This window comes from Vipera berus (genome assembly GCF_964194415.1).
Source record: "Vipera berus genome assembly, chromosome: 2".
NCBI classification, from domain to species: Eukaryota; Metazoa; Chordata; class Lepidosauria; order Squamata; family Viperidae; genus Vipera; species Vipera berus.
In genome coordinates this window covers 257,867,594-257,892,666 of record NC_138203.1, presented here as the reverse complement: position 1 = coordinate 257,892,666, position 25,073 = coordinate 257,867,594, and the positions used below count along the sequence as shown (strand labels likewise).

General features: G+C 40.8%; 1 protein-coding gene across 6 annotated transcripts in view; it reads right to left on the bottom strand.

The window, feature by feature from the left end:
* The window catches only part of CADPS (calcium dependent secretion activator), a gene marked incomplete at both ends in the record, with an annotated part of 451,066 nt that overhangs the window by 213,334 nt on the left and 212,659 nt on the right, over nt 1-25,073 (bottom strand). For all 6 annotated transcript variants that reach the window (XM_081320037.1, XM_081320036.1, XM_081320040.1 and 3 more), the window contains 2 exons: nt 8,726-8,865; nt 14,192-14,303. In XM_081320037.1, coding sequence (XP_081176163.1) covers nt 8,726-8,865; nt 14,192-14,303 — 252 coding nt within the window. The remainder of the gene's footprint in view (nt 1-8,725; nt 8,866-14,191; nt 14,304-25,073) is intronic.

Below are 25,073 nucleotides of genomic sequence, written 5' to 3'. Positions count from 1 at the left end.
CTGCCAAGAATAATAGGGGGCAGAGGGCTACTGCAAATCCACCAAACTGTAGAAGAAGAAAAATGAAGTTTGAATGACTATGTGAATCAAAGTACAGAAAAATTGCTGCAGGCTGTGAAAACAGAGAGCATTATCAAAATAACAGAAACAAAGGCAGAATATAAGGAAAAACGGCTAGATGATAGATTAAATAGATGGAAAACCAAAGCTTTGCATGGACAACATTTGAAAAACATTGAAGGAAAATGTGATAACAACTTGACATGGGCATGGCTTAAGATTGGAACCATCAAGAAAGCAATAGAAGGCTTAATACTGGCTGCTCAAGAACAAGCACTACAAACTAATGCCATGAAAGTGAAGATACAAAAATCTACTGACAATCCAAATTGCCGACTTTGCAACAACAAAGTTGAAACTGTTTCACATTTAATATATGAGTGCAGCAAAATCGCGCAAACTGATTACAAAGCTAGACATGACCGAGTTGCTAAACTAATCCACTGGGCATTGTGTAAAAAATACGACTTGCCTGTGTCCGAAAAGTTGTGGGAACATAGAGTGGAAAAAGTTGTCAAGAATGAAAGGGTGAAGATATTGTGGGACTTCCGAATACAGACAGATCACCATTTGGAACACAACACGCCAGATATCACAGTTGTAGAGAACCGAAGCGTACAGTTGATTGATATCGCTGTACGAGGAGATGCCAGAGTCGAAGAAAAAGAACTGGAAAAAATTATGAAATACCGCGACCTGGCCATCAAAACTGCGTGATTATGGATGAAACATGTAACAGTGATACCGATTGTCATCGGGGCACTGGGAACTATGTCCAAAAACTTTGCAAAACACATCAAGAAATTGCAGCTTCCTGCAATAACTCCAGCAAAGCTACAAAAAACTGTGCTACTCGGAACATCTTACATTTTAAGGAGATACCTGGTTGATACCCAGGATGCTGGCAGCAACCCGTGTCAACCATTAGTGCCAGTCAGTTTGAGTGTTCAGTTGACTGAGTTTCATGTTTAATGAATAAAAGTTTTATAATAATAATAACAACAACAACAACAACAAAGACCTACAAATAGAAATAGAAAGACTGTGGCAAAGGCAAGCAAGGGTAGTACCAATAGTAATAGGTGCCTTGACTGCAATCCCAAAACAACTGGAGCACCACTTGAACACCATGGGCATTGACAAATTCGCCATTACTCAATTGCAAAAGGCAGCCTTACTAGGAACTGCTTCCATCCTGCAACGATATCTGTAATACCATCAAACATCCACATCTGCCTATCCCAGGACCTTGGTAAGGACTTGATAGGTAGACAAAAATGGCAAATCCAGTCTGAACATCTGGCTGACTGTGCAATGATTAATAATAATATTAATAATAATATTAATAATAATATTAATAATAATATTAATAATAATATTAATAATAATATTAATAATAATATTAATAATAATAATAATTTAGAATTCAAACAGACAAGCATCTGCCACATAATACCCCAGACCTAACAATTATCGATAAGAAAGACAAAAAAGTCTGCATAGTGGATGTGGAAGTGCCTGGAGAAAAGCAGAATAGATGAGAAAGAACTGGAGAAGATAACAAAATACAAAGACCTACAAATAGAAATAGAACGAGTGTGGCAAAGGCAAGCAAGGGTAGTACCAATAGTAATAGGTGCCTTGGGTGCAATCCTAAAAGAGCCTTGGTGGAGCAGGGGGCTAATGCCTCCTTAAGTAAAACCAGCTGCCTGCAATTAGTGCAGGTTCGCATCCCACCAGGCTCAAGGTTGACTCAGCCTTCCATCCTTCCGAGGTAGGTAAAATGAGGACCCAGATTGTTGGGGGCAATTAAGCTGACTTTGTAATAATGCCGCTTGGGGTGTGTGTGAAAGCCCTAATAAGCAGGCATATACATAGAATGAAGGCTACTGCTAATCTTGTAAGCTGCCCTGAGTCTTCGGAGAAGGGCGGGATATAAATGGAATTAAAATAAATAAAAAATAGATAAATAAATAAAAAAAAATAACTGGAGCACCATTTGAACACCACTGGCACTGACAAATTCGCCATTAGTCAATTGCAAAAGGCAGCCTTATGAGGAACTGCTTCCATCCTGCGACGATATCTATAATACCATCAAACATCCACATCTGCCTATCCCAGGTCCTTGGTAAGGACTCGATAGGTAGACAAAAATACCAAATCCAGTCTGAACATTTGGCTGACTGTGTGATGATCAATAAAAATAATAATAGAGTTGAAAGGGACGTTGGAGGTCTTGCAGTCTAACCCGCTGCTCAGGCAGGAAAACTATACCATTTCAGACAAATCATTGTCCAGTCTCTTCTTAAAAACTTCCAGTGTTGGGGCATTCACAACTTCTGGAGGCAGGTTGTTCCATTGATTAATTGTTCTGTCAGGAAATTTCTCTTTAGTTCTAAGTTGCTTCTCTCTTTGATTATTTTAATCCATTGCTTCTTGTCTTACTTTCAGGTGCTTTGGAAAATAGCTTGACTCCCTCTTCTTTGTGGCAACCCTGAGAAATTGGAACACTGCTGTCATGTCACCCCCAATCCTTCTCTTCATTAAACTAGACATACCCAATACCAGCAACCGTTCCTTATATGTTTTAGCCTCCAGTCCCCCAATCATCTTTGTTGCTCTTCTCTGTACTCTTTCTAGAGTCTCAACATCTTTTTACATCGTGGTGACCAAAACTGGATGCAGTATTCCAACTGTGGCCTTAACAAGGTGTTATAAAGTGGTATTAACACTTCATTAACACAGAGTGACTCTAGACTGATTCCTCTTTTGACTCCAACTCCAGGTTCTGCCAATCCTTCTTTTACATCCCACTAGTCTCCGTCTCCAATAATCAGTTGTTCTACATTTAGAAAGGGGCATCAATATTCCTTCTTTTCCTTTGCACTAAAAAAAATAGTTCAATTTATTTGTCTGGAATCTACCACAGATTCTGACAGGTCCTATTTCACTTGCAAATTTCATTAGATTACATTCTGTCTCAGAGACAAGAAAAAATACTGGCATTTCTTAAAAATCAAATTGTAAAGGGCCATAGTTGGAAAATGCCAGCAGTGAACAGACTCTGATTACAATTTTGCTTAGCACCATCAGAATTCGACAACATAGCTGGGGTTAGCTAAGAAAATATGAGTCATTAAATTTAATTAGAATGTGCTGATGGTAATTTTAAAACAGATAAGATAAATTTGTGGAACATAAACATATGAATGGCTATTAATCATGAAAAGCCATATGGAATCTTCATAATGGGAAGCCATTGTACATTTGCTTCCTAAACATTACGTGGAAAGAATAGAGCATGGCTGTTGCATTATATCCTTCCAGTAAGCTTCACCTTTATTTATTTTTATCATGTATCAAATTTTTGTATTGCCCACCACACTTGCATCCCTCCGCGTAGTTTACAAATAAAATGGAAAAATCATATAAAAGCTGTATGATTTGGCACAGTGGTTAGAATGCAGTATTTCAGGCTAACTCTGCCCACAGCCTGGAGTTCGATCCTGATGGGGCTCAAAATTGACTCAGCCTTTCATCCTTCTGAAATTGTAAAATGAAATGGTAAAAATCCAGATTGTTGGGGGCAATATGCTGACATTGTAAACTGCTCATAGAATGCTGTTAAGGCACTATGGGATAGTATATGCATCTAGGTGCCATTGCTATAGTTAAAAACAAAGTTAAAAAACCAGATTAAAACAAAATTAAAAAGAACAATTACAGAGCTAAAAGGCAGAAGAAGAACCTTCAGCCCACCAACTACCCCTAGAGTTGCACAGCACCTTTGAATTGCCAGGCAAGTTGGCAGAGCCTGGTCTTAATACTTTTCCAGGAGGCCAGGAAAGCAGGGGGCCCGTCTCTGGGCAATCTGGGGGAATGCAACAGGGAAGGCTATTTCCTAGACTCCATCAGTAAAATTCTTTAACTGACAGGGTTTGTAATATGCCTTCCCTCTCTGCCTGGGTATGATGGGTCAAAGAAATCAGGACAAGATGTTTCCTCAAATAATCTGGCCCTATGCTTTAAAGCAAGGGTCCTCAACCCCTGGTCCATGGCTGCGGCATGCCAGCAACTGGGCTGCACAAACAAGCAAAGCCCCATCCATGGGATGCAGGCAGTACATTAATCCACGCCCACCCCAGTCCGCAGAAAAATCTCTCTCCAAGGAACCAGTCCCTGGTGCCCCAAAAGTTGGTGACCTCTGCTTTAAAGGTAATAACTAACACTTTAAATTGGGCTCAGAAGCAAGTTGGCACCCATGCAGTACATGTAGCAGAGGTTACATTATAACTCATTGGCTGTCATTAGCAGTGCTTTTTTTGTAAAAAAAAAAAAAAAAAAAGGTCAGACACGTCATACAACCCGCCTTGCCTACCCTACAAGGTTCCATCCAAAAAAAGGTGCCGGAACTCTTTTCTGGGTGTTCTATGACAAAAAAAGCCCTGGTCATTAGTGACTAAATGCCTGAACAGATGATCCAGAAAAGTAACACCTATGTTTTTATTGCAAGGTGGGATAAAAGAGACATACTAATGGGGCTGGATTAGATTAGACTCCCATGAAGATGTATATTATATCTGGTGAGAGATTAGAATATTACTTTCATACTGCTCTCCATTCCACCATACATGCCTTACCTTCAGTACTGTTCTTTAAAATGTAGGGATAACATTTAAATGTAGAAGATGCATAAAATACAGACTATTGCATGTAAGGGTGGATTATGCAGTCAATGGTTACACAAAATGTTTATGTGAATAAAATTAAATTTAACGAACCATTAATTCATTCATAATTTACAATTTGATAACAATAATTATTAATAATTAATACTTCCCCTTTAAGACTTACAAATGCAACATGGTACAAAGGTATTGTAAATCTGCCCTTCTGCTCTGTGTGAGTAAAGCTCTTCTCTAATTGGTCTAGGAACAATTCAGAAATATTATTTTATGTCTATATATGGAAGATAAGAAGCCATAAAGAGTGAAACACTATTTAAATTTGTTAGCTCATGTGAAAAGTAGCAATGCTTTATGCATTCCACTAAACAATTTTAATTGAATTCCTCATAGGAAATGTAGAAAGAGACTCCATAAAGCCAGTCCATAAGCTGAGGACATTTTACTTAAATTATCTCTCTCTCAAAAAAAAAACAACAACCTAAAACAGGAAAGCCTACAGGAAAGCATAATATATATAAAAAATCTCATATGCCCTCTTTTAAATATTAAGCATTTCTATTTGCAAAGTTGTTTCTTTTGTAGAATCAATGTGATCTTTCTGTAAGCAGATTTCTTGTTATATAATATAATATGATTTATATTTATAAGTTATTCCATTTCACAATGGTGCCGGCTGGTGAACAGTATGAATTTTAAACAGTCCAATACAACCAATACTAAAAGCAAATATTTGAAAAAAATAACAAATTGCAATGAAGCAATTGTCTTCACAAGGGGTTTATTACCCACTCTAACCCAAGATCTGGGTTTTAAGAGCTCATCTGAACAATGTCTGGATGGAGGCCATACAACACAGTGCTAGGCTGCATTAACAGAGGGATAGAATCAAGATCATGTGAAGTGTTATTAAATGTACAGTTATAGAATAAGTGGTATCTCGCTCAATAATATAAGTGGTACCTCGCTCAACAGTAGTAACTGTGAGAGGGATCTTGGAGTCCTAGTGGACAATCGCTTATATATGAGCCAGCAGTCAGCTGCAGCTGCCAAAAAAGCCAACACAGTGGTAGACTGCATTAATTGAGGGATAGAAGTGTTAATACCACTTTACAATGTCTTGGTAAGGCCATGCTTGGAATACTGCATCTAGTTTTGGTCACCACAATATAAAAAAGATGTTGAAACTCTAGAAAGAGTACAGAGAAGAGCAACAAAGATGATCAGGGAACTGGAGGCTAAAACATAGAAGGAATAGTTGCTGGAATTGGGTATGTCTAGTTTAATGAAGAGAAGGACGAGGAGGGACATGATAGCAGTGTTCCAATATCTAAGGGGCTGCCACAAAGAAGAGTGAGTCAAGCTATTCTCTAAAGCATCTGAAGGCAGGACAAGAAGCAACAGATGGAAACTAACCAAAGAGAGAAGCAACCTACAACTAAGGAGAATTTTTCTGACAGTTAGAACAATTAACCAGTGGAAGAACCTGCCTCCAGAAGCTGTGAATGCTCCAACACTGGAAGTTTTTAAGAAGAGACTGGACAGCCGTTTGTCTGAAATGATATAGGGTTTCCTACCTGAGCAGGGGCTTGGACTAGATGACCTCCAAGGTCCCTTTCCACATTATTATTATTACTATTATTATTATTATTATTATTATTATTATTATTATTATTATTATTATTATTATTATTATTATTATTATATCTTTGGGGGGATGTCATTCTAGAGGGCGGGAGCTATGACATAAAGGGTCTGCTTCTTGGGTTCTATCAGATGATACTTTAATTGATAGGACCAGGAACATGTCCACCTGACTAGTTCTTGTGCAATGGGCAAAAGTATGGAAGACAAGACCCTTGGATAACCAGGCTGTATGCCATGAAGGGCTTTGTAGGTAATGCTCAGCATCTTGAAATGCGCCCAAATCCTACTGGTAAGCAGTGCAGAAGTGTTATGCAGACCTACCATGTGTGAGAGAATGAAACTGAGGTTGCTGTCTTCAGCCGAGGAAAAATGCTTCCCACACCCACTTGCCCAAGGAATGGCTCAGCACATTGTTTCTCCCAAAGGCCAGTAAATGTTTACAGCTCCAGGAGCCTGAGAAGAGATGCATTTGTTCATTCATTCATTCATTCATTCATTCATTCATTCATTCATTCATTCATTCATTCATTTCCCCCACTCTTGGTTGACTCATAAGCATCCATGCCAGTGTTCCAGATGTCTAGCTAACTGAGCCACAACCTGGCACTTTTAGGAATGAGCTGACATCCGTGCGCAGCTTAATCCTCTACGGAGTGGGGTAAAGCTACAAAGTATGACTGTGTAAGAGAAAAAGAAGACAACAAGCAGATTAGGAAGCAGGAAGTGATGTTTGAAATGTATGATTCATACAGGCAAGCAGATTGTGGTCAACTGCCAGGATGATACAGCTACAGTAAAAAGCCAATTATGGTGTGATTTCTGCCTGAAGCTTGGCATAGAGCTTGGTAGGAACCAGAAGCAGAGCAATAACACTGAGCCAGCAATTAATCCCCACGAGATTAAACGAGGTCAAATCCATTTTACAAAAGTCTTTTATTTCTTATAAGGGCTAACAATCAAAGACTTATTTCTACGGCTATATCAGTTTGCAAAAGCTAGGAGCATGGAGTCAATCCAATGAAAGGTGTGTGTTACAATGAAGTGTTTTGTAGACTTATCTTCTACACTGTGGTGTGTCCAGTCTTAGAAAACAAAGAACCCTGACATAATTCCCCATTCAGAACCAGCTGCAGTCTCTCAGTGCTCTTCAAGGGCTGCCCCATGTATTGAGGTGATCAAAGTATGAATGGTTGTCTAAAGTGCCTCCCAGTTATGGTATGGCCACAACTGGTACACTAGTTGAATTTATCTGAAGATCTCCCTGGCTGTTGTATTACTCCAAAAAGTCCCCTAAATTTTGGCCCAGTCCAGTAGGGGAAAGTGTGATCTTGTTCAGGACTATAGAGGGTCAATCACTTGGGTTTGAGTGTGAGCTTGTTCCTTTCCCTCCAGATCTGCACAACCTCTATCATTATTTCAAAGACCTTGATAACATGTTCAGAATATTATATGCATAATTATGACAGCACAATCAGGATATTCAAAGAAACAGGTTATCATTATTATGAATACTCTTGATTATACAGTAAGGAATTTGCTATTGCAAAAATGCAGTGCAAGAAATTGCAATGTGTGGCAGTGAAAGTTGGACCATAAGAAAGGCTGAGCGCCAAAGAATTGAGGCCTTTGAACTGTGGTGCTGGAGAAGACTCCTGCGAGTCCCTTGGACTGCGAGGCGATCAAACCGGTCAGTCCTAGAGGAGATCAACCCTGACTGCTCTTTAGAAGGCCAGATCCTGAATTTGAAACTCAAATACTTTGGCCACCTAATGAGAAGGAAGGACTCACTGGAGAAGAGCCTAATGCTGGGAAAGATTGAGGGCAATAGAAGAAGGGGACGACAGAGAATGAGGTGGCTGGATGGAGTCACTGAAGCAGTAGGCATGAGCTTAAATGGACTCCAGAAGATGGTAGAGGACAGGAAGGCCTGGAGGAACGTTGTCCATGGGGTCGCGATGGGTCAGACACGACTTCGCAACTAAAAACAACAACAACAAGTGCAAGAAATAAAATATAGGAAAATGACACTGATTTATATTTTTAAAAACCCTTGATTGTTCATTTTTGAGAATAATAATAATATTCTTAGTTCACGTGTAGGATAGAAAAGAGTGATTATTTTCAGAGGGCATTTAGTTTGAAATATTAAGAGAAATAAAACATGTCAATCATTCTCAACAAGATGTAAACTAAATCTCATTGATTCAGTTTTTAAGTTCATACAATCTGGGAGAAGAAGATGATATTTTTCAATTATTATAATACTGGAAAACATGGTAACATGCAATCACTGTAATTTGCAAAAAAATAAATAAAAATAAATTGCTTACCCAGAATGTTTCATATTCTGTGGTTTATCCATTCGGACAGCAAGCTTGATTTTCAGGTCTTGATCAGGACAGTTTTTGGAAACAGCCATTTTGTGCCATTCAGATTGTTTGGGGCTATTTGGTGTTGGATGAAGAACAACCTAAAGACAAAGTTTTAACATGCTGAGCTTTAGAGTGCATGTATGTGCAATCCACAGCAGATGCCATGGATATATATCTCTCAGAACTATTTTGCTCCCAGATAAGAGTTCGTACAATAGCATCATCATAAAAATGATGTGCATTTTCAGGGTTGCCATATCTGTCCAATGAGAGGTAAGGTAAATGAGATATGGAACTGTCACATCAGTCCAATGACAGGTAAAATAAATAAATGTGCTACTCTACCAAACAGCATTATACAGCTTTGCCACCTTCTCTTTTTTAAAAGTTTAAAGAACAATGCAAAGATTAGAGGTCTTTTTTAGGATCTACAATGTAATTCAATGACTGGGCAGGGTGATTGCACCAAAAAAGTCTTGTGTGAAAGTAACCTTTTCTCAGTATTACGAACTCGGCTGCTACTTAAAAGAGGTTATATTGGTCCACCGTAAGCCTAATGGGTTATGATTTGACTTTGAATGCATAAGGTGAGAATTAGACTTCCATGTCATGGCATTTCAAGGAATATATCCATTTGTCATTTGGAGACAGTTGCATAGCTGTTGCATTTATACTTCTGCAAATGCTAACATTCCAGCTAGGGAGGCATTAGAAAACTTCTCAATAGGAAGTTGGGAAGCACAGAAAACTTCCCAACAGGAAATGGGATCAAATGATCAGCATGCAGGATTTGCACCTCTGCCCAACATATAGTTGAAATTTGGGAGGTATGCATGTTGACTCGTCTGCAACCATTTGCAATCTAGGCTTACCCGGCAACCCCTTCATAGCACAAGTATGCATTGTCACCTACGCACACTTCCGGACAACTTTAAAACATGCTTAAGCCCAAATTATATCATGACTCAACATGACATGGGCACTAGATTAATAGTGATTTCAGCTGAAAACTGAGAAGTAGCACAAAAGAGAGAAGAATTCCAGTCTGTTATATCAAATTCCAGCATGTGGTTTGGAAGGGCAGTATTCAAGAATCCATGCAGGGTTCTACTCTGAAGTAACTCTATGTGTTGGTCCTGGTTCTTGGGGCCTCACAGCTCCTCCCCCTTCTTACATGTATTGTGAGGCAAGGTAAAAAGGTAAAGGTAAAGGTTCCCCCGCACATGCGTGCTAGTCGTTTCCGACTCTAGGGGCCGGTGCTCATCTCCGTTTCAAAGCCAAAGAGCCAGCGTTTGTCCGAGGACGTCTCTGTGGTCATGTGGCCGGCATGACTAGATGCCAAAGGCGCACAGAACGCTGTTACCTTCCCACCGTAGTGGTCCCTATTTTTCTACTTGCATTTTTATGTGCTTTCAAACTGCTAGGTTGGCAGAAGCTGGGACGAGTAACAGGCGCTCACTCTGTTACGCAGCACTCGGGATTCGACCCGCCAAACTGCCGACCTTCTGATCGACAAGCTCAGTGTCCTACCCACTAATCTTAATCTGTGCTAATCTGTATATATGGTTTGCTCTTCAAATACTCTATAATACTCATTAGTTATTTTATTGGGAGGTATAAATTGGAAGACATTTACAAAAGATAGAGTCTTGGAATTGAAAGTACAGCAATAAATTTTGGTTGGTCACAAGCATACACAATATTAATACTGTAGTTTTAAAAAGTCATTGAACAAAGACAATACATTACCAATGAAGGAGAAATACATTAAACAATGTCCACAGAACTGTCACACTTTAATATATTAAACTTGAAGAGAAGAAAAGCAATTGAGGTCAAATTCAAGTGGTGGAAGTTGATTTTATTGAATGAAATATAGTTAATGTAGCTAAATTATCATCTGTGCTGGAAATGAAAATACAAAGAAAAGTTTCAAGGATTAACCCATACATAAAATGTTAGAAAGTTCATAAGGTCAATATAAGAATGTGCATTTTGACCCAATATATTGATAATATATTGAATCAGGAAAAAAGAGCTAAGTGAAGCACAAGAGCATGAGAGATGCCTTCATTTTGCAGACTCCTACTTCTCCTATTTGCAGTTTTTCACCTTTCTCTTTTATTCCTTGCATTTTTAAAGAGTGTGTATGTGTGTGTGCGTGTGTGTGTGCGTGCATGTGTGTGTATAAATAATTGCATTTCCAAATACATACTGAAAAAAGAACAACTGAGACCAGAATTTCTATTACTAAGCAAGGCAATCAATTGTTCAGTAGATCGTCTCAGATTTTATGATCTTTTTTTTTTACTATAGTTGTTAAGCAAACAATTACAGTTGTAAAGTGAGTCATGAAGTCATTAAGCAAATCCAGCTTCCCCTATTGATTTTGTTTGTTGGAACCCAGCTGGGAAAGTTGCAGATAGCAACCTCAATACATGCTCATTGCCAAACAGCTCCATTCTGATCACATGAGCACGGGGGGGGGGTGGGCTGCAAACGGTCATGGGTGCAAGGACTAGTTTTAAGTTCCATTTTTCCAGTGCCATTGTAACTTTGAATGGCTGCTAAACAAATGGCTGTAAGTTAAGGACTACTTGTAACTTCTTCTGTTTAATTATTTTGTATTTGTAGGGCAGAATCAGAATCTCTGGAAATAGAACAATATATAGTAAAGGTAAAGGTTCCCCCGCACATGCGTGCTAGTCGTTTCCGACTCTAGGGGCCGGAGCTCATCTCCGTTTCAAAGTCGAAGAGCCAGCGCTTGTCCGAGGACATCTCCGTGGTCATGTGGCCGGCATGACTAGACGCCAAAGGCGCACGGAACGCTGTTACCTTCCCACCGGAGTGGTCCCTATTTTTCTACTTGCATTTTTACGTGCTTTCGAACTGCTAGGTTGGCAGAAGCTGGGACGAGTAACAGGCGCTCACTCTGTTACGCAGCACTCGGGATTCGACCCGCCAAACTGCCGACCTTCCGATCGACAAGCTCAGCGTCCTAACCCACTGAGCCACCGCGTCCCTAGAACAATATATAAGCTAAATTAAATAATAATTTAGAGAAACATTCTTTTCAGTTAGATTCTAACAGACCTTAAAAAGCAGATTTTTTTAAAAAACTGGTCTACGCAGTTTGGGAATAAAAACCATACATCCATGCAGACAGTTCTCATTTCTCATCTACTTCAAATTAGAGCTAGAACTTAATAACTTATACAAAAGATGGGGGAAGGGGAAGTAGGTGTTTTAACTGAAGAACAATTGAGTTATCTGGCATTCTGCAGTTAAGGTTAGTAAAAGTTAAATGTAAGCCTTATAGATAGATGTTTTTTGCGTCCCATGTAGCAGTAAGTGAAGAGCAGAGGAAGCTGAGTAGAGGCAAAGCAGAGCCCAAAGGGAATTTATTGGCAGTTATATCTGTCACCAAGATAAATGCTGCTGAAGGCGCTATGGGGAAAAAAATGACATCGAGATAGAGAAAAAAAAGAAGAAACGTTCAGGAGCGTGATGTTATTTTATTTTATTTTATTTTTTTTAAATTTTAATTCCATTTATATCTCGCCCTTCTCCGAAGACTCAGGGCGGCTTACAAGCTTAGCAGTAGCCTTCATTCTATGTACAGTATATGCCTGCTTATTAGGGCTTTCACACGCACCCCAAGCGGCATTATTACAAAGTCAGCTTAATTGCCCCCAACAATCTGGGTCCTCATTTTACCTAACTCGGAAGGATGGAAGGCTGAGTCAACCTTGAGCCTGGTGGGATGCGAACCTGCACTAATTGCAGGCAGCTGGTGTTACTTAAGGAGGCATTAGCCCACTGCTCCACCAAGGCTCTTATATAGCTAATATCACTGGGAACCTGTTACGTAATTTAAAAAAAATGAAAGTTGGCATTATTGTCAGTTTTTGTAACTGGAGGAAGAAACGGACAGGCCACAGTTAATTCAACTTCAGCTGTGCTGCTAACCTGAATATGGTGAATTATCTACTGATCAGAGAGGTGACAAATGAAATTCATTCCATAGATCCAGAGTTACTCTGGCAACCTTGCCCTACCTGAGGTAGATTGTTAACAGCCTCAGCAGCAATCCCATCTATGCTCTAAAATGAGATCAGCGTTGATTTGCACTCATCTCTGGGAAATAAATTATTGGAATCCTCCCCTCTCCCCTCCTCCTTCCTCTCCTCCTTCCCCTCCTCCTCCTAATGCCTTGGCTTGGCCAATGGAAGAAGGCACTAATGCTTCTATTATTGTTAGTTTTGATGTTTAACCCACCTTTATCATTTATAAAGAACTTAATCTGGCGAATATACCTAATACTCTTCCCTCCTCCTATTTTCCCCACAACAAACCTGTGAGGTGGGTTGGGCTAAGAGCAGTGGTGGGATTCAGCCAGTTTGCACCAGTTCGGCAGAACCGATAGTTAAGTTTTTGTTGCCCAGACCCAGAAGGGACTTCCGGAAGCAGCATCCACACAGAGAACTGGTTGTTCACATATTTGAATCCCACCACTGGCTAAGAGAGAATGACTGGCCCAACCTAGATGATTTTTCATACCTAAAGCAGGACTAGAACTCACCATCTCCTGGTTCCTAAGCCAGCACCTTAACCACTAGACTAAACTAGCTATGGGAGCGGGGGAGGGTTTTTCTCAGGATACACAGTATAAGGTTCACCACTCAGCCACAATATTTTAATTCCCTTTCGTTAACTAAATCAACATTAATGTCATATGTTAATTACATAGAATTGGTTTCGCAGCCTTCCCCTGCCCCCGAAATCCTGTGTTCTTTCCAATAATTTAATTATGTTTATTTCAGGGAGGAGTTGTTACTAAGATGAGAAGTTCCTCTTTTCCCTAGCCCTTTTAACAGTTATTTATTTTCCTCTCTGACTTCTTTGGACCTGTGTCTGAATTTTTGGGGACTGTGTCTCATCAGTCTGGGAAAAATGTGCAATCCCTGTGGTTCTCTTTCATGCAAGATTCTTAGTCAGCCTTCTCTTAGAAATGCTTTACCAATGGAGAAATTGCAGAAATGTATTTCAGGCCCAACTTTCAGCCTCCACAGGGGTATTTTGTGTGTGTGCGTGTGTGTGTGCATGCACATGTTCACTGTGTCTTCAAAACTGAAAATCAACATTTGAGTTTTTCAAAAACCTGTCCAACCTTTCTTTCCTTCTTCAAGAAATGTTTCGGCAGCTGTAATTTTACCACACCACATTTATTTATTCCTGTATGTGTTGCCCATCTTACCAATAAAGGCACCCTGGATGGCTTACAGGTGATAAAAAGCTACATGTGAAACAATTAAAATTAAGAAGAGTTTTGTAAGAATTAAAACCAAAAACAAGAGATGCAAAGTTGTCATTCCCATCATTGCATTATTTGCTGGTGCGGTCAACAGCTGTGCCTGCTCTTACCCGCCCAAGTTCTTTGTCTTCCAAAGCCAGGACACCGGTACTCTCCGTAAACAGCTTCACCTTCACAGCTGGAAGGGCATGTGTCGTGGAAAAGTCACCCTGAGTTCCCCAGCTGTGAAAACATCCACAAGAAAGACATTAGGAAAAAAAAGAAGCAGCAGCAGCATCTTGCCACCTCAGCACTGTCACCTTGGAGAGGAAAAAGTTACCGCAAATGTCACCAACTGTCATATATAGAAGAAAGAAAAAGCATTAGGAGTGCCATTGTGCTAATTAATTAATGTGTAAAAAACCTGCAAGACAACAACTCAGCAATGTTGAAAAGCTCCCTCTGGAAAGGCAAGATACTATCACAAAGCCAGTGGTAGCAAAAGGTATGCTTGCACTTGGGTTTATTTTGCAACTCAGTAAAAAGAAGGCTGATGAAAACATTGTTGTAGCAAAAGTTTGCGTGTACGTTGAAGGCCCATTGCAGTTAGATAGTGATCACCATGATCCATAAAATGGGAGAAATACAAACGAATACAAATACTACCCATTTCCAATGTACAGGATTTTTAGACAAAAAGCAAATTTCTCCATGTGTAGATTCCATTAATTGACTAGTGTGCTGCATTTCATTAAAGATTCAAAGTTTTATTTATATACAACATGGATTATTTTGGTGGTATAGCTAAGGGACTGTGGGGTCCTTGGTGTATGAATAGAATAGAATAGAATAGAATAGAATAGAATAGAATAGAATAGAATAGAATAGAATAGAATAGAATAGAATAGAATAGAATAGAATAGAATAGAATAGAATAGAATAGAATAGAATAGCTGGAAGGGACCTTGGAGGTCTTCTAGTCCAGCCCCCTGCTCAAGCAGGAGAACCAATATCATCTCAGACAAATGGTTGTCCAGTCTCTTCTTAAAATGTCCAATATTGGAGCATTCACAACTTCTGGAGGCAGGTTATTCCACTGATTAATTGTTCTGACTGTCAGGAAATTTCTCCTTAGTTCTTGCTTCTCTCTTTGATTAGTTTCCATCCGTTGCTTCTTGTCCTGCATTCAGGTGCTTTGGAGAATAAGTCAAATCCCTCTTCTTTGTGGCAACCCCTGCTATCATGTCACCCCTAGTCCTTCTTTTCATTAAACTAGACATAACCAATTCCAGCAACCGTTCTTTATATGTTTTAGCCTCTAGTCCCCTAATCATCTTTGTTGCTCTTCTCTGTAGTTTTTCTAGAGTCTCAGCATCTTTTTTATATCATGGTGACCAAAACTGGATGCAGTCTTCCAAGTGTGGCCTTAACAAGGCATTGTAAAGTGGTATTAACACTTCACGTGATCTTGATTCTATCCCTCCGATAATGTAGCCTAGCACTGTATTGGCTTTTTTGGCAGCTGCAGCACACTGCTGGCTCTCTGAGCTTGTTTTTTTTCTTGCAGACTTTTCATTACCTATCTAGGTAACATCATCAATGCTAGAAGGGAGAAAAGTTTGACCTCTCTTCTATATACTAATAGCTTGTCCTTTTGGTGGGAGTATTCTTGGAGGTTCTTTGATTGGGCTGTTGTTTACTGTTAGTTTGTTTGTCTGAGATGTTATCTGATTGGATAATGAAATGTCTGCAAGAAAACAACCAGTCTCAAAGAACACCAATGTCCGAACAGTTCAACCCTGAGCTACAATATTTTCTTCTATCAGTAGTTAAGGGGGCATATAGGTAACAGAAAGGGAGGGATGATAGATATCACAACTGGGAACAAGTGTCTCCAGATCATTGAAATCAGTGCTCATTTACATAAATTGCCTTCTCTCTTTTCTGTTTTTTGAAAAGAGGTGAACCTTAGCTCTAGAAGAGAAATGGTTGATATTAATTTTTCATTTACCACCCCCCGTCTGCTGATTAGTGCTGTCGTAATAATATGCATCAACATTTGCTTGATGTTTTTGATCCTTATATTGTATGTTGCTTGGAGTCATTTAGGAGTAAAATGACTAATAAACTGTAAGTAATGCAGATAATCTGACAAAATCAGATGAAAGGACAAACTCACACAAAAAAGGAGACAAAGATACAAATGAAGAGTCTTTGGGAAAGTTCACAATCTGTAATTGATGACTGAGGGCTCATCACAGACCATTTCAGAATCCATCTCCTTAATTATCTCTAGCAGGCTGCAAAATAATTTGCTTTCATTTGTACTACTTTCCCTTAATATTCATAAAATATAAAATACAGACTATTTAAAGCGCAAGGAAAAGTAAAAATAGCAACTCAGCAACATTATTAAACCATCATCAAGAGAGAAAGATTAAAAAGGATGAATTAGCTTAAGAAGTAAAATGTCACAGCAGGAGCTTAAAAACCCATGACTGATTAAAAGATGCAGTGAAATAAGGATTTTGCCTTCCCCATAAACCTCAAAAAAGAGAAAACAATATGTGGATGGGGACATGGCTGAATAGTTGATTTGACGGAACCCATTATTGATCCCCTTCATGGATTACTGCCTTGTCGTGGGGAAGGGGCTTGCGTAATTCAATGAAGCTATGAGCTATGCCGTGCAGGGCCACCCAAGACAGAAAGGTCATAGCAGAGAGTTCTGACAAAACGTGATCCACTGGAGAAGGAAATGGCAACCCACTCCAGTATCTTTGCCATGAAAACCCCATGGACAGTACCAAAAGGCAAAACGATATGACGCTGGAAGATGAGCCCCTCAGGTCAGAAGGCGTCCAATATGCTACTGGGGAAGAGCAGAGAGCTAGTACTAGTAGCGCCAGAAAGAATGAAGCGACTGGGCCAAAGCCAAAAGGACGCTCAGCTGTGGATATGTCTGGTGGTGAAAGGAAAGTCCAATGCTGTAAAGATTTTTTCTCCATAGGAACCTGGCATGCAAGATCCATGAATCAAGGCAAGCTGGACGTGGTCAAACAAGAGATGTCAAGACTGAACATCGACATCTTAGGAATTAGCGAACTAAAATGGACAGGAATGGGTGAATTTAATTCAGATGACCATCCGGTATACTACTGCGGGCAAGAATCCCTCAGAAGAAATGGAGTAGCCTTCATAGTCAATAAAAGAGTAGGAAAAGCAATACTGGGATACAATCCTCAAAATGACAGAATGATCTCAGTTCGAATCCAAGGCAAACCATTCAATATCACAGTAGTCCAAGTCTATGCCCCAACCACCAGTGCTGAAGAGGATGAAATTGACCGGTTCTATGAAGCCCTACAGCACCTTATAGAACTAACACCAAAAAATGATGTTCTTATCATCATGGGGGATTGGAATGCTAAAGTAGGAAGCCAAAGGATAACTGGAATAACAGGCAAGTTTGGCCTTGGAGTACAAAATGAAGCAGGGCACAGGCTGATAGAATTTTGTCAAGAGAATATGATGGTCATAGCAAACACACTTTTCCAACAACCAAAGAGATGGCTGTACACATGGACATCACCAGATGGTCAACACAGAAATTAGATTGACTATATGCTCTGCAGCCAAAGATGGAAAAGCTCTATACAGTCAGTATAAACAAGACCAGGAGCTGACTGTGGCTCAGACCATGAGCTTTTCATTGCAAAGTTTAGGCTTAAACTGAAGAAAGTAGGGAAAAGCACTAGGCCACTCAGGTATGAATTAAATCATATCCCTGTTGAATATACAGTAGAGGTGACAAATAGATTTAAGGAATTAGATCTGATAGATAGAGTGCCTGAACAACTATGGACAGAGGTTCGCGACACTGTACAAGAGGTAGCAACTAAAACCATCCCAAAGAAAAAGAAGAGTCTGACGAGCAGGACACGGGCAGTCTTGTCGATGTTATTTGGGAGGAGTTTGATTCTGTGACCCCTGAGGAAGTGGACAGGATTATGGGGATGCTGAGCTCCACCACATGTTTATTGGACCCGTGCCCTTCTTGGCTGGTTTATGCAGCCCGGGAGAGGACACGAGGCTGGTTCCAGGCAGTTATATCTGCTTCCTTGAGTGAGGGTAATTTCCACGCCGTCTTGAAGGAGGCGGTGGTGAGACCTCTCCTCAAGAAGCCTGTCCTGGACCCAGCTGTTTTGAACAACTTTCGTCCGGTCTCCAACCTTCGCTTTCTTGCGAAGGTTGTTGAGAGTGTGGTGGCGCATCAGCTTCCCCTGGTCCTGGATGAAGCGGATTATCTAGACCCGTTCCAATCAGGTTTCAGGCCCGGGTACAGCACGGAGACGGCATTGGTCGCTCTGGTGAATGATCTCTGGAGGGCTCGGGACAGAGGATATTCCTCTGTCCTTGTCCTATTAGACCTCTCGGCGGCTTTCGATACCATCGACCATGGTATCCTGCTGCGGCATCTCAGGGGATTGGGAGTGGGAGGCACAGTTCTTCAGTGGTTCTCCTCCTATCTCCTGGGACACTCGCAGTCGTTGTTGGCAGGAGGGCAGAGGTCGACCCCTAGGACTCTCGCTTGTGGAGTTCCTCAGGGGTCGGTCCTCTCGCCTCTCCTGTTCAACATCTACATGAAACCGCTGGGTGAGATCATTCGTGGTTTTGGAGTTGGGTATCATCAATATGCCGATGATACCCAACTTTTTATTTCAACCCCAAACCACCCCAGTGATGCCCTCGATGTGATGTCCCATTGCCTGGAGGCGGTGCGGGCCTGGATGGGGAGGAACAGACTTCAACTCAACCCTGACAAGACTGAGTGGCTGTGCATTCCGGCATCCCGGGACATTCAAAATACTCCATCTCTTCTTATGGGGGGTGAGTCTTTACCCCCCGTGGATAGGGCTCACAACTTGGGAGTCCTCCTAGATTCACGACTCACTCTGGAAGATCATATAGTGGCCGTGACTAGGGGGGCTTTCGCCCAGGTTCACCTGGTGCGCCAGTTGCGGCCCTATCTGGACCGGGATGCCCTGTGTACAGTCACTCATGCGCTCGTGACCTCTCGCCTGGACTACTGCAATGCTCTCTACATGGGGCTTCCCTTGAAGACCACTCGGAGGCTCCAACTGGTACAGAATGCAGCCGCGAGAGTTGTCTTGGGAGTTTCCCGGTACACCTTTGCTCCGCGAGCTGCATTGGTTACCAGTTGTCTTCCAGGTGAGGTTCAAGGTTTTGGTTATGATCTTCAAGTCCTTACATGGCATGGGTCCGGGATACCTCGAGGACCACCTGCTGCCGGCGTCAACTCCCCTCCGCCCTGTGCGTGCCCACAGAGAGGGTCTCCTCAGGGTGCCTTCGGTCAGGGAATGTTGACTGGTGGCCCCCAGGGGGAGGGCCTTCTCTGTGGGTGCTCCGGCACTATGGAACCAACTGCCGGTTGAGCTCCGGATGGCACCGGACCTCCGCTCCTTCCGCCGCGGGCTGAAGACCCACTTCTTTGAACTAGCTGGTCTGGCCTGATGGGGAGGGTCTTTTTAACGGTTTTTTTTATTATTTTATTGTTATTGTATTTTAATTGGGCATTGGTTTAATCTCTTTTTAATTTTTGTACTGTTATTTATTTATATATGCCCTGTTAACCGCCCTGAGTCCCTCGGGAGAATGGCGGTATAGAAATCGAATAAACCTAAACCTAACCTAAACCTAAAGTTATGCTTAAAATCCTACAAGCCAGACTCCAGCAGTATGTGGATCGAGAACTACCAGAAGTACAGGCAGGATTTTGAAGAGGCAGAGGAACTAGAGATCAAATTGCCAATGTATGCTGGTCATGGAGAAAGCTAGGGAGTTCCAGAAAAACATCTACTTCTGCTTCATTGACTATGCTAAAGCCTTTGATTGTGTGGATCATAACAAACTGTGGCAAGTTCTTAAAGAGATGGGCATACCAGACCATCTTATTTGTCTCTTGAGAAACCTATATGTGGGCCAAGAAGCAACAGTGAGAACTGGACACGGAACCACTGATTGGTTCAAAATTGGGAAAGGAGTCCGGCAAGGCTGTATACTGTCGCCCTGCCTATTTAACTTATATGCAGAGCACATCATGAGAAAGGCAGGGCTAGATGAATCCAAAGCTGGAATTAAGATTGCCGGAAGAAATATCAACAACCTAAGATATGCAGATGATACCACTCTAATGGCAGAAAGTGAAGAAGAACAAAAGAGCCTCATGTTGTGGGTGAAGAAGAAGAGTGCAAAACCTGGGTTGAAACTTAACATTAAGAAAACCAAGATCATGGCATCTGGCCCTCTCAATTCCTGGCAAATAGATGGGAAAGAAATGGAGGTAGTGACAGATTTTATTTTCCTGGGCTCCAAGATCACTGCAGATGGGGACTGTAGCCAAGAAATTGAAAGACGCTTGCTCCTCGGGAGGAAAGCCATGGCAAATCTAGACAGCACACTAAAAAGCAGACACATCACCCTGACAACAAAAGTGTGTATAGTCAAGGCTATGGTCTTCCCAGTTGAAATGTATGGCAGTGAAAGTTGGACCATAAAAAAGGCTGAGCGCCAAAGAGTTGAGGCCTTTGAACTATGGTGCTGGAGAAGACTCCTGCGAGTCCCTTGGACTGCAAGGCGATCAAACCGGTCAGTCCTAGAGGAGATCAACCCTGACTGCTCTTTAGAAGGCCAGATCCTGAAGCTAAAACTCAAATACTTTGGCCACCTAATGAGAAGGAAAGACTCACTGGAGAAGAGCCTAATGCTGGGAAAGACTGAAGGCAATAGAAGAAGGGGACGACAGAGAATGAGGTGGCTAGAGGGAGTCACTGAAGCAGTAGGTGTGAGCTTAAATGGACTCCAGAAGATGGTAGAGGACAGGAAGGCCTGGAGGAACGTTGTCCATAGGGTCACGATGGGTCGGAGACGACTTCGCAGCTAACAACATTATTGATACTGGGACATAAAACCAGATCACTCTTTTTTAAATAGTAGTGTGATTGTTGTTCCATGGTTTTTCTGCCCCTCATCATTTTTTCCTAGGAATTTTTAATAGCACTATCAATAGCACTTAGACTTACGTACCACTTCACAGTGTTTTATAGTCCTCTCTAAGCAGCATATGGCCACTAACAATTTGGCTCTTCATTTTACCGACCTTGGAAGGATGGAAGGCTGAGTCAACCTTGAGCTGGACAGGATCCAATTGCTCACAATTGGCAGAGTTAGCTTGTAGTAGTGCATTCTAATCACTGCACCACCAGAATAGTTTCTAAACTATTCTAAACTATTTGAGCAGTAAAATGGGAGAGCACATAAGATCCAAATTTAGAACTTTTTTTGGTAGAATAATTCAAACTGAATTTATTAAATCATACCAGACTCTTTTTTTAGCTTTGGAGAGAACACAAGGTACTTTTCATTACGGCTCTGATAGATTTTCAATAGTCTTCACAGCTCATTTAATTTTGTTTCTCAAAATTTCAAGCTGTGTTACCACTTTTTTTTTTGTAAATGGCACATTTGTTCTTGTGAAGGTGGGCTTGTTCTCTCCTCTCCCCCACTTAATAAAACACACATAGGGCTTAACAGATTATGAGAAAGTAGCCTTTGCACTGCCATTTTCAATAAAAAAACAATGCTAGATCAAAATGCAAGAAGTTCTATGTTGTCTGCTGCTATCTCTATATCCAAAATGTACCACTGAGGAACACCTCTGCATGAGTGGCAGCCCAATTGCAAGGCCCTGTGGACAATGGATGGATCAACAGAATCAGACTCAACTGTGCTATAAATGAAAATGGAATTAAAGCATGATGAGCAAAAGTACTTCCTGTCTACTAGCAGCAATTAAGCATCTGAAATCAAACAGATACTCCATGGAATGTCATCTGAACTCTGCTGGTAAGATTGATCCAAGAGTTTGCATTTGAAGCATTTATTTCCGACCATAGGTTTTGGCAAAATACCTAGGAGCTGGAAAACGTGCTTCTCTTTCTAACATTTTCACTGTTTAAAAAAAAACACACCAAAAACTTAACTTTTGGATTCAGACTGTCTTGTCAACTCAACTCTTACTTTGTATTAAGCTCTTTGAACTCAGACCTGTGAGAGAGACATTTGAGATCTGGTTATACAGTTGAAGAGCAGCCTTGATTTCCACAACACAATGCTCTTTTAACCCTTTTCTCATTCCCGGGACCCATCCTAGTGTAGTGCATAGCCTATGCTTAGTCCTTTTTTTCTGATATGCACAGACACAGGGCATACGAACAAGGGTAAGTTCCACCTTTATAAACGCACGGTTGACTACAGTTCCTGGAGGTAAGAAAAGACATTACAGTTCTTTGATTTAACTTCAGCCTATGATGAAAGCAAATCTAATTTGTGTTTTCCTGCTGCAAGTTGAAAATAATCTTTTTCTTAGTAAGGCCTCCTGAGCTGTTGTTTGACCTCTGAGCTTGGCGATTTGGCTGCGAACGTTTCGTCTCAATTCAGGGGGGACATCTTTAGTGCACTTTGAATTGTGTTTATCTGTCAGAGCACTGGTCTCCTGACTTGGGCAGGGGGGTGGACTAGAAGACCTCCAGGGCTCCTTCCAGCCCTATGTTTCTATGGGCAGATACATAATGATTGTCCTGATTTATAAAAATTCAGAAGTTTAAATGTCAATCTCATCTGAATACAGCTGATTAAAGGTAGAGGAGCTTTCTGGTAATGCGAAGAGCTGAAAGAATTTGGAGGTAAGCATGTTTTGGATGCACTCAGAATAAACCAGCAATGAGGGAATTTCTCCCAATAAAATGGTCTTAATTAACAGACCTAGCATGAGTACAGTAAAAAGAGTCCTAATGAGCAGTAATCCAATAAAGCCAATCGAAATATAACAACTAAGGCACAAAGGCTTAAAACTGAAGTTCCTCTACATGGCCAAATAGGGCTTCATCAATCAGAAGCAGCATAATTCCATCTAAGTTTATTTTGGTAATTATGTTTGACAAGGAAAAAACTGCTTAAAAGTGAGAGGGAGTAGATGAATGCAGATTCATAGAAAGTGGATAGATGCATTTTGGCAGAATATTTACTGGAGATGAGGAAATAGATCAAGAAATCTCAAGTTGTGCAAATGTTGGTAGAAAGACAGAGGTAGTTTGTGGGCTGTTGTCAGAAATGAAAGCTTGTTGAAAGAAAAAAAAGATGGTTGAATTGAAGAGCAGGTTTACACCCTCTTAATAAAACAGAATAACAGAGTTGGACAGGACCTTGTAGGTCTCCCCATACTCAAGCAGGAGACCCTATACCATCCCAGACAGGTGGCTGTCCAGTCTCTTCTTAAAAGCCTCCAGTGATGGAGCACCCACAACTTCTGAAGGCAAGCCATTCCACTGGTTAATTGTTTTCACTGTAAGGAAATTTCTCCTTAGTTCTAAGTTGCTTCCCTTTTTTATTATTTTCCACCCATTGTTTCTTGTCTTGCATTCTGGTGCTTTGAAAAATAGGTTGTGGCAGCCCTTCAAATACTGGAAAGCTGCTATCATGTCACCCCCTAGTCCTTCTTTTCACTAGACTAAAGGTAAAGGTAAAGGTTCCCCTGCACATGCGTGCTAGTCGTTTCCGACTCTAGGGGCTGGTGCTCATCTCCGTTTCAAAGCCGAAGAGTGAGTGCTTGTCTGAGGACGTCTCCATGGTCATGTGACCGGCATGACTAGACGCCAAAGGCGCCCGGAACACTGTTACCTTCCCACTGTAGTGGTCCCTATTTTTCTACTTACATTTTTACGTGCTTTCGAACTGCTAGGTTGGCAGAAGCTGGGACGAGTAACAGGCGCTCACTCTGTTACGCAGCACTCAGGATTTGACCCGCCAAACTGCCGACCTTCTGATCGACAAGCTCAGCATCCTAACTCACTGAGCCACCACGTCCCTTTTCACTAGACTAGACAAATTCAATTCCTATAGCTGTTCTTCATATGTTTTACTCTTTAGCCCACTTATCATATTTGTTGCTCTTTTCTGCACTCCTTCCAAAATTTCTACATCTTTTTTATAATATGTTGACCAAAACTGGATATAGTATTCTACGTATGGGTCTTACTAAAACTTTATAAAGCATTCTAACACTTCATGTGATCATGTGATCTTGATTCTATGCCTTTGTTAATGCAGCCTAGAATTGCTTTGACTTTTTTTTTTTTTGCTGCTGCTGTTCACTGCTGGCTGATATTTAAGTGATCGTCCACTAGGCCTCCAAGAACCCTCTCACAGTTAAAATTATTGAGCCAGGTTTCCACCCAATCTGTACCTGTACATTTGATCTTGCTTGCCTAAGTATAAAACCTTACTTTTTTCTACATTGAATTTCATTTTGTTTGATAGGGCCCAGTGTTCAAGTCTGTTGCAATCCATCTGGATCTTAAGCCTGTCTTCTGGCATGTTGGGTATTCCTGCCAGTTTAGTATTGTCTGCAAATTTGATGAGTTTCCCTTCTATTCCCTCATTTAAATCATTTATGAAGAAGATGAAGAGTACTGGGCCTAAAATAGAACCTTGAGTTACCCCACTACTTACTTCCCATGTGGATGTAGTTCCACTGAGGACTACACATTGAGTGTGATTTGTCAGCCTGTTACAAATCCATCTGGTGGTGACACTATGTATCCCACATATTTTTAGTTTATCAAGAAGTAAGTTGTGGTCTACTTTGTCAAAAGTCTTATTGAAATCCAAATAACTAAGTATATCCAAATATATTATATCCAAGTATGTTATATTCAAGTATGTCCATTGCAATGTATAAAAACAATGCATAAAGTGGTATCTGGTATGATATAAGCAAATAATATAGAAATAAAGATTGAAAAATATGAAGAGTTGAAATTAGTGTAAACTAGATTTGGCTGTATTTCATTTTCATTTTTTTTTACATCATGTTGCAATTTATTTGACTTACTATTTCTTATTGTTACGTTCTTATTCTTATTTATATTTTAT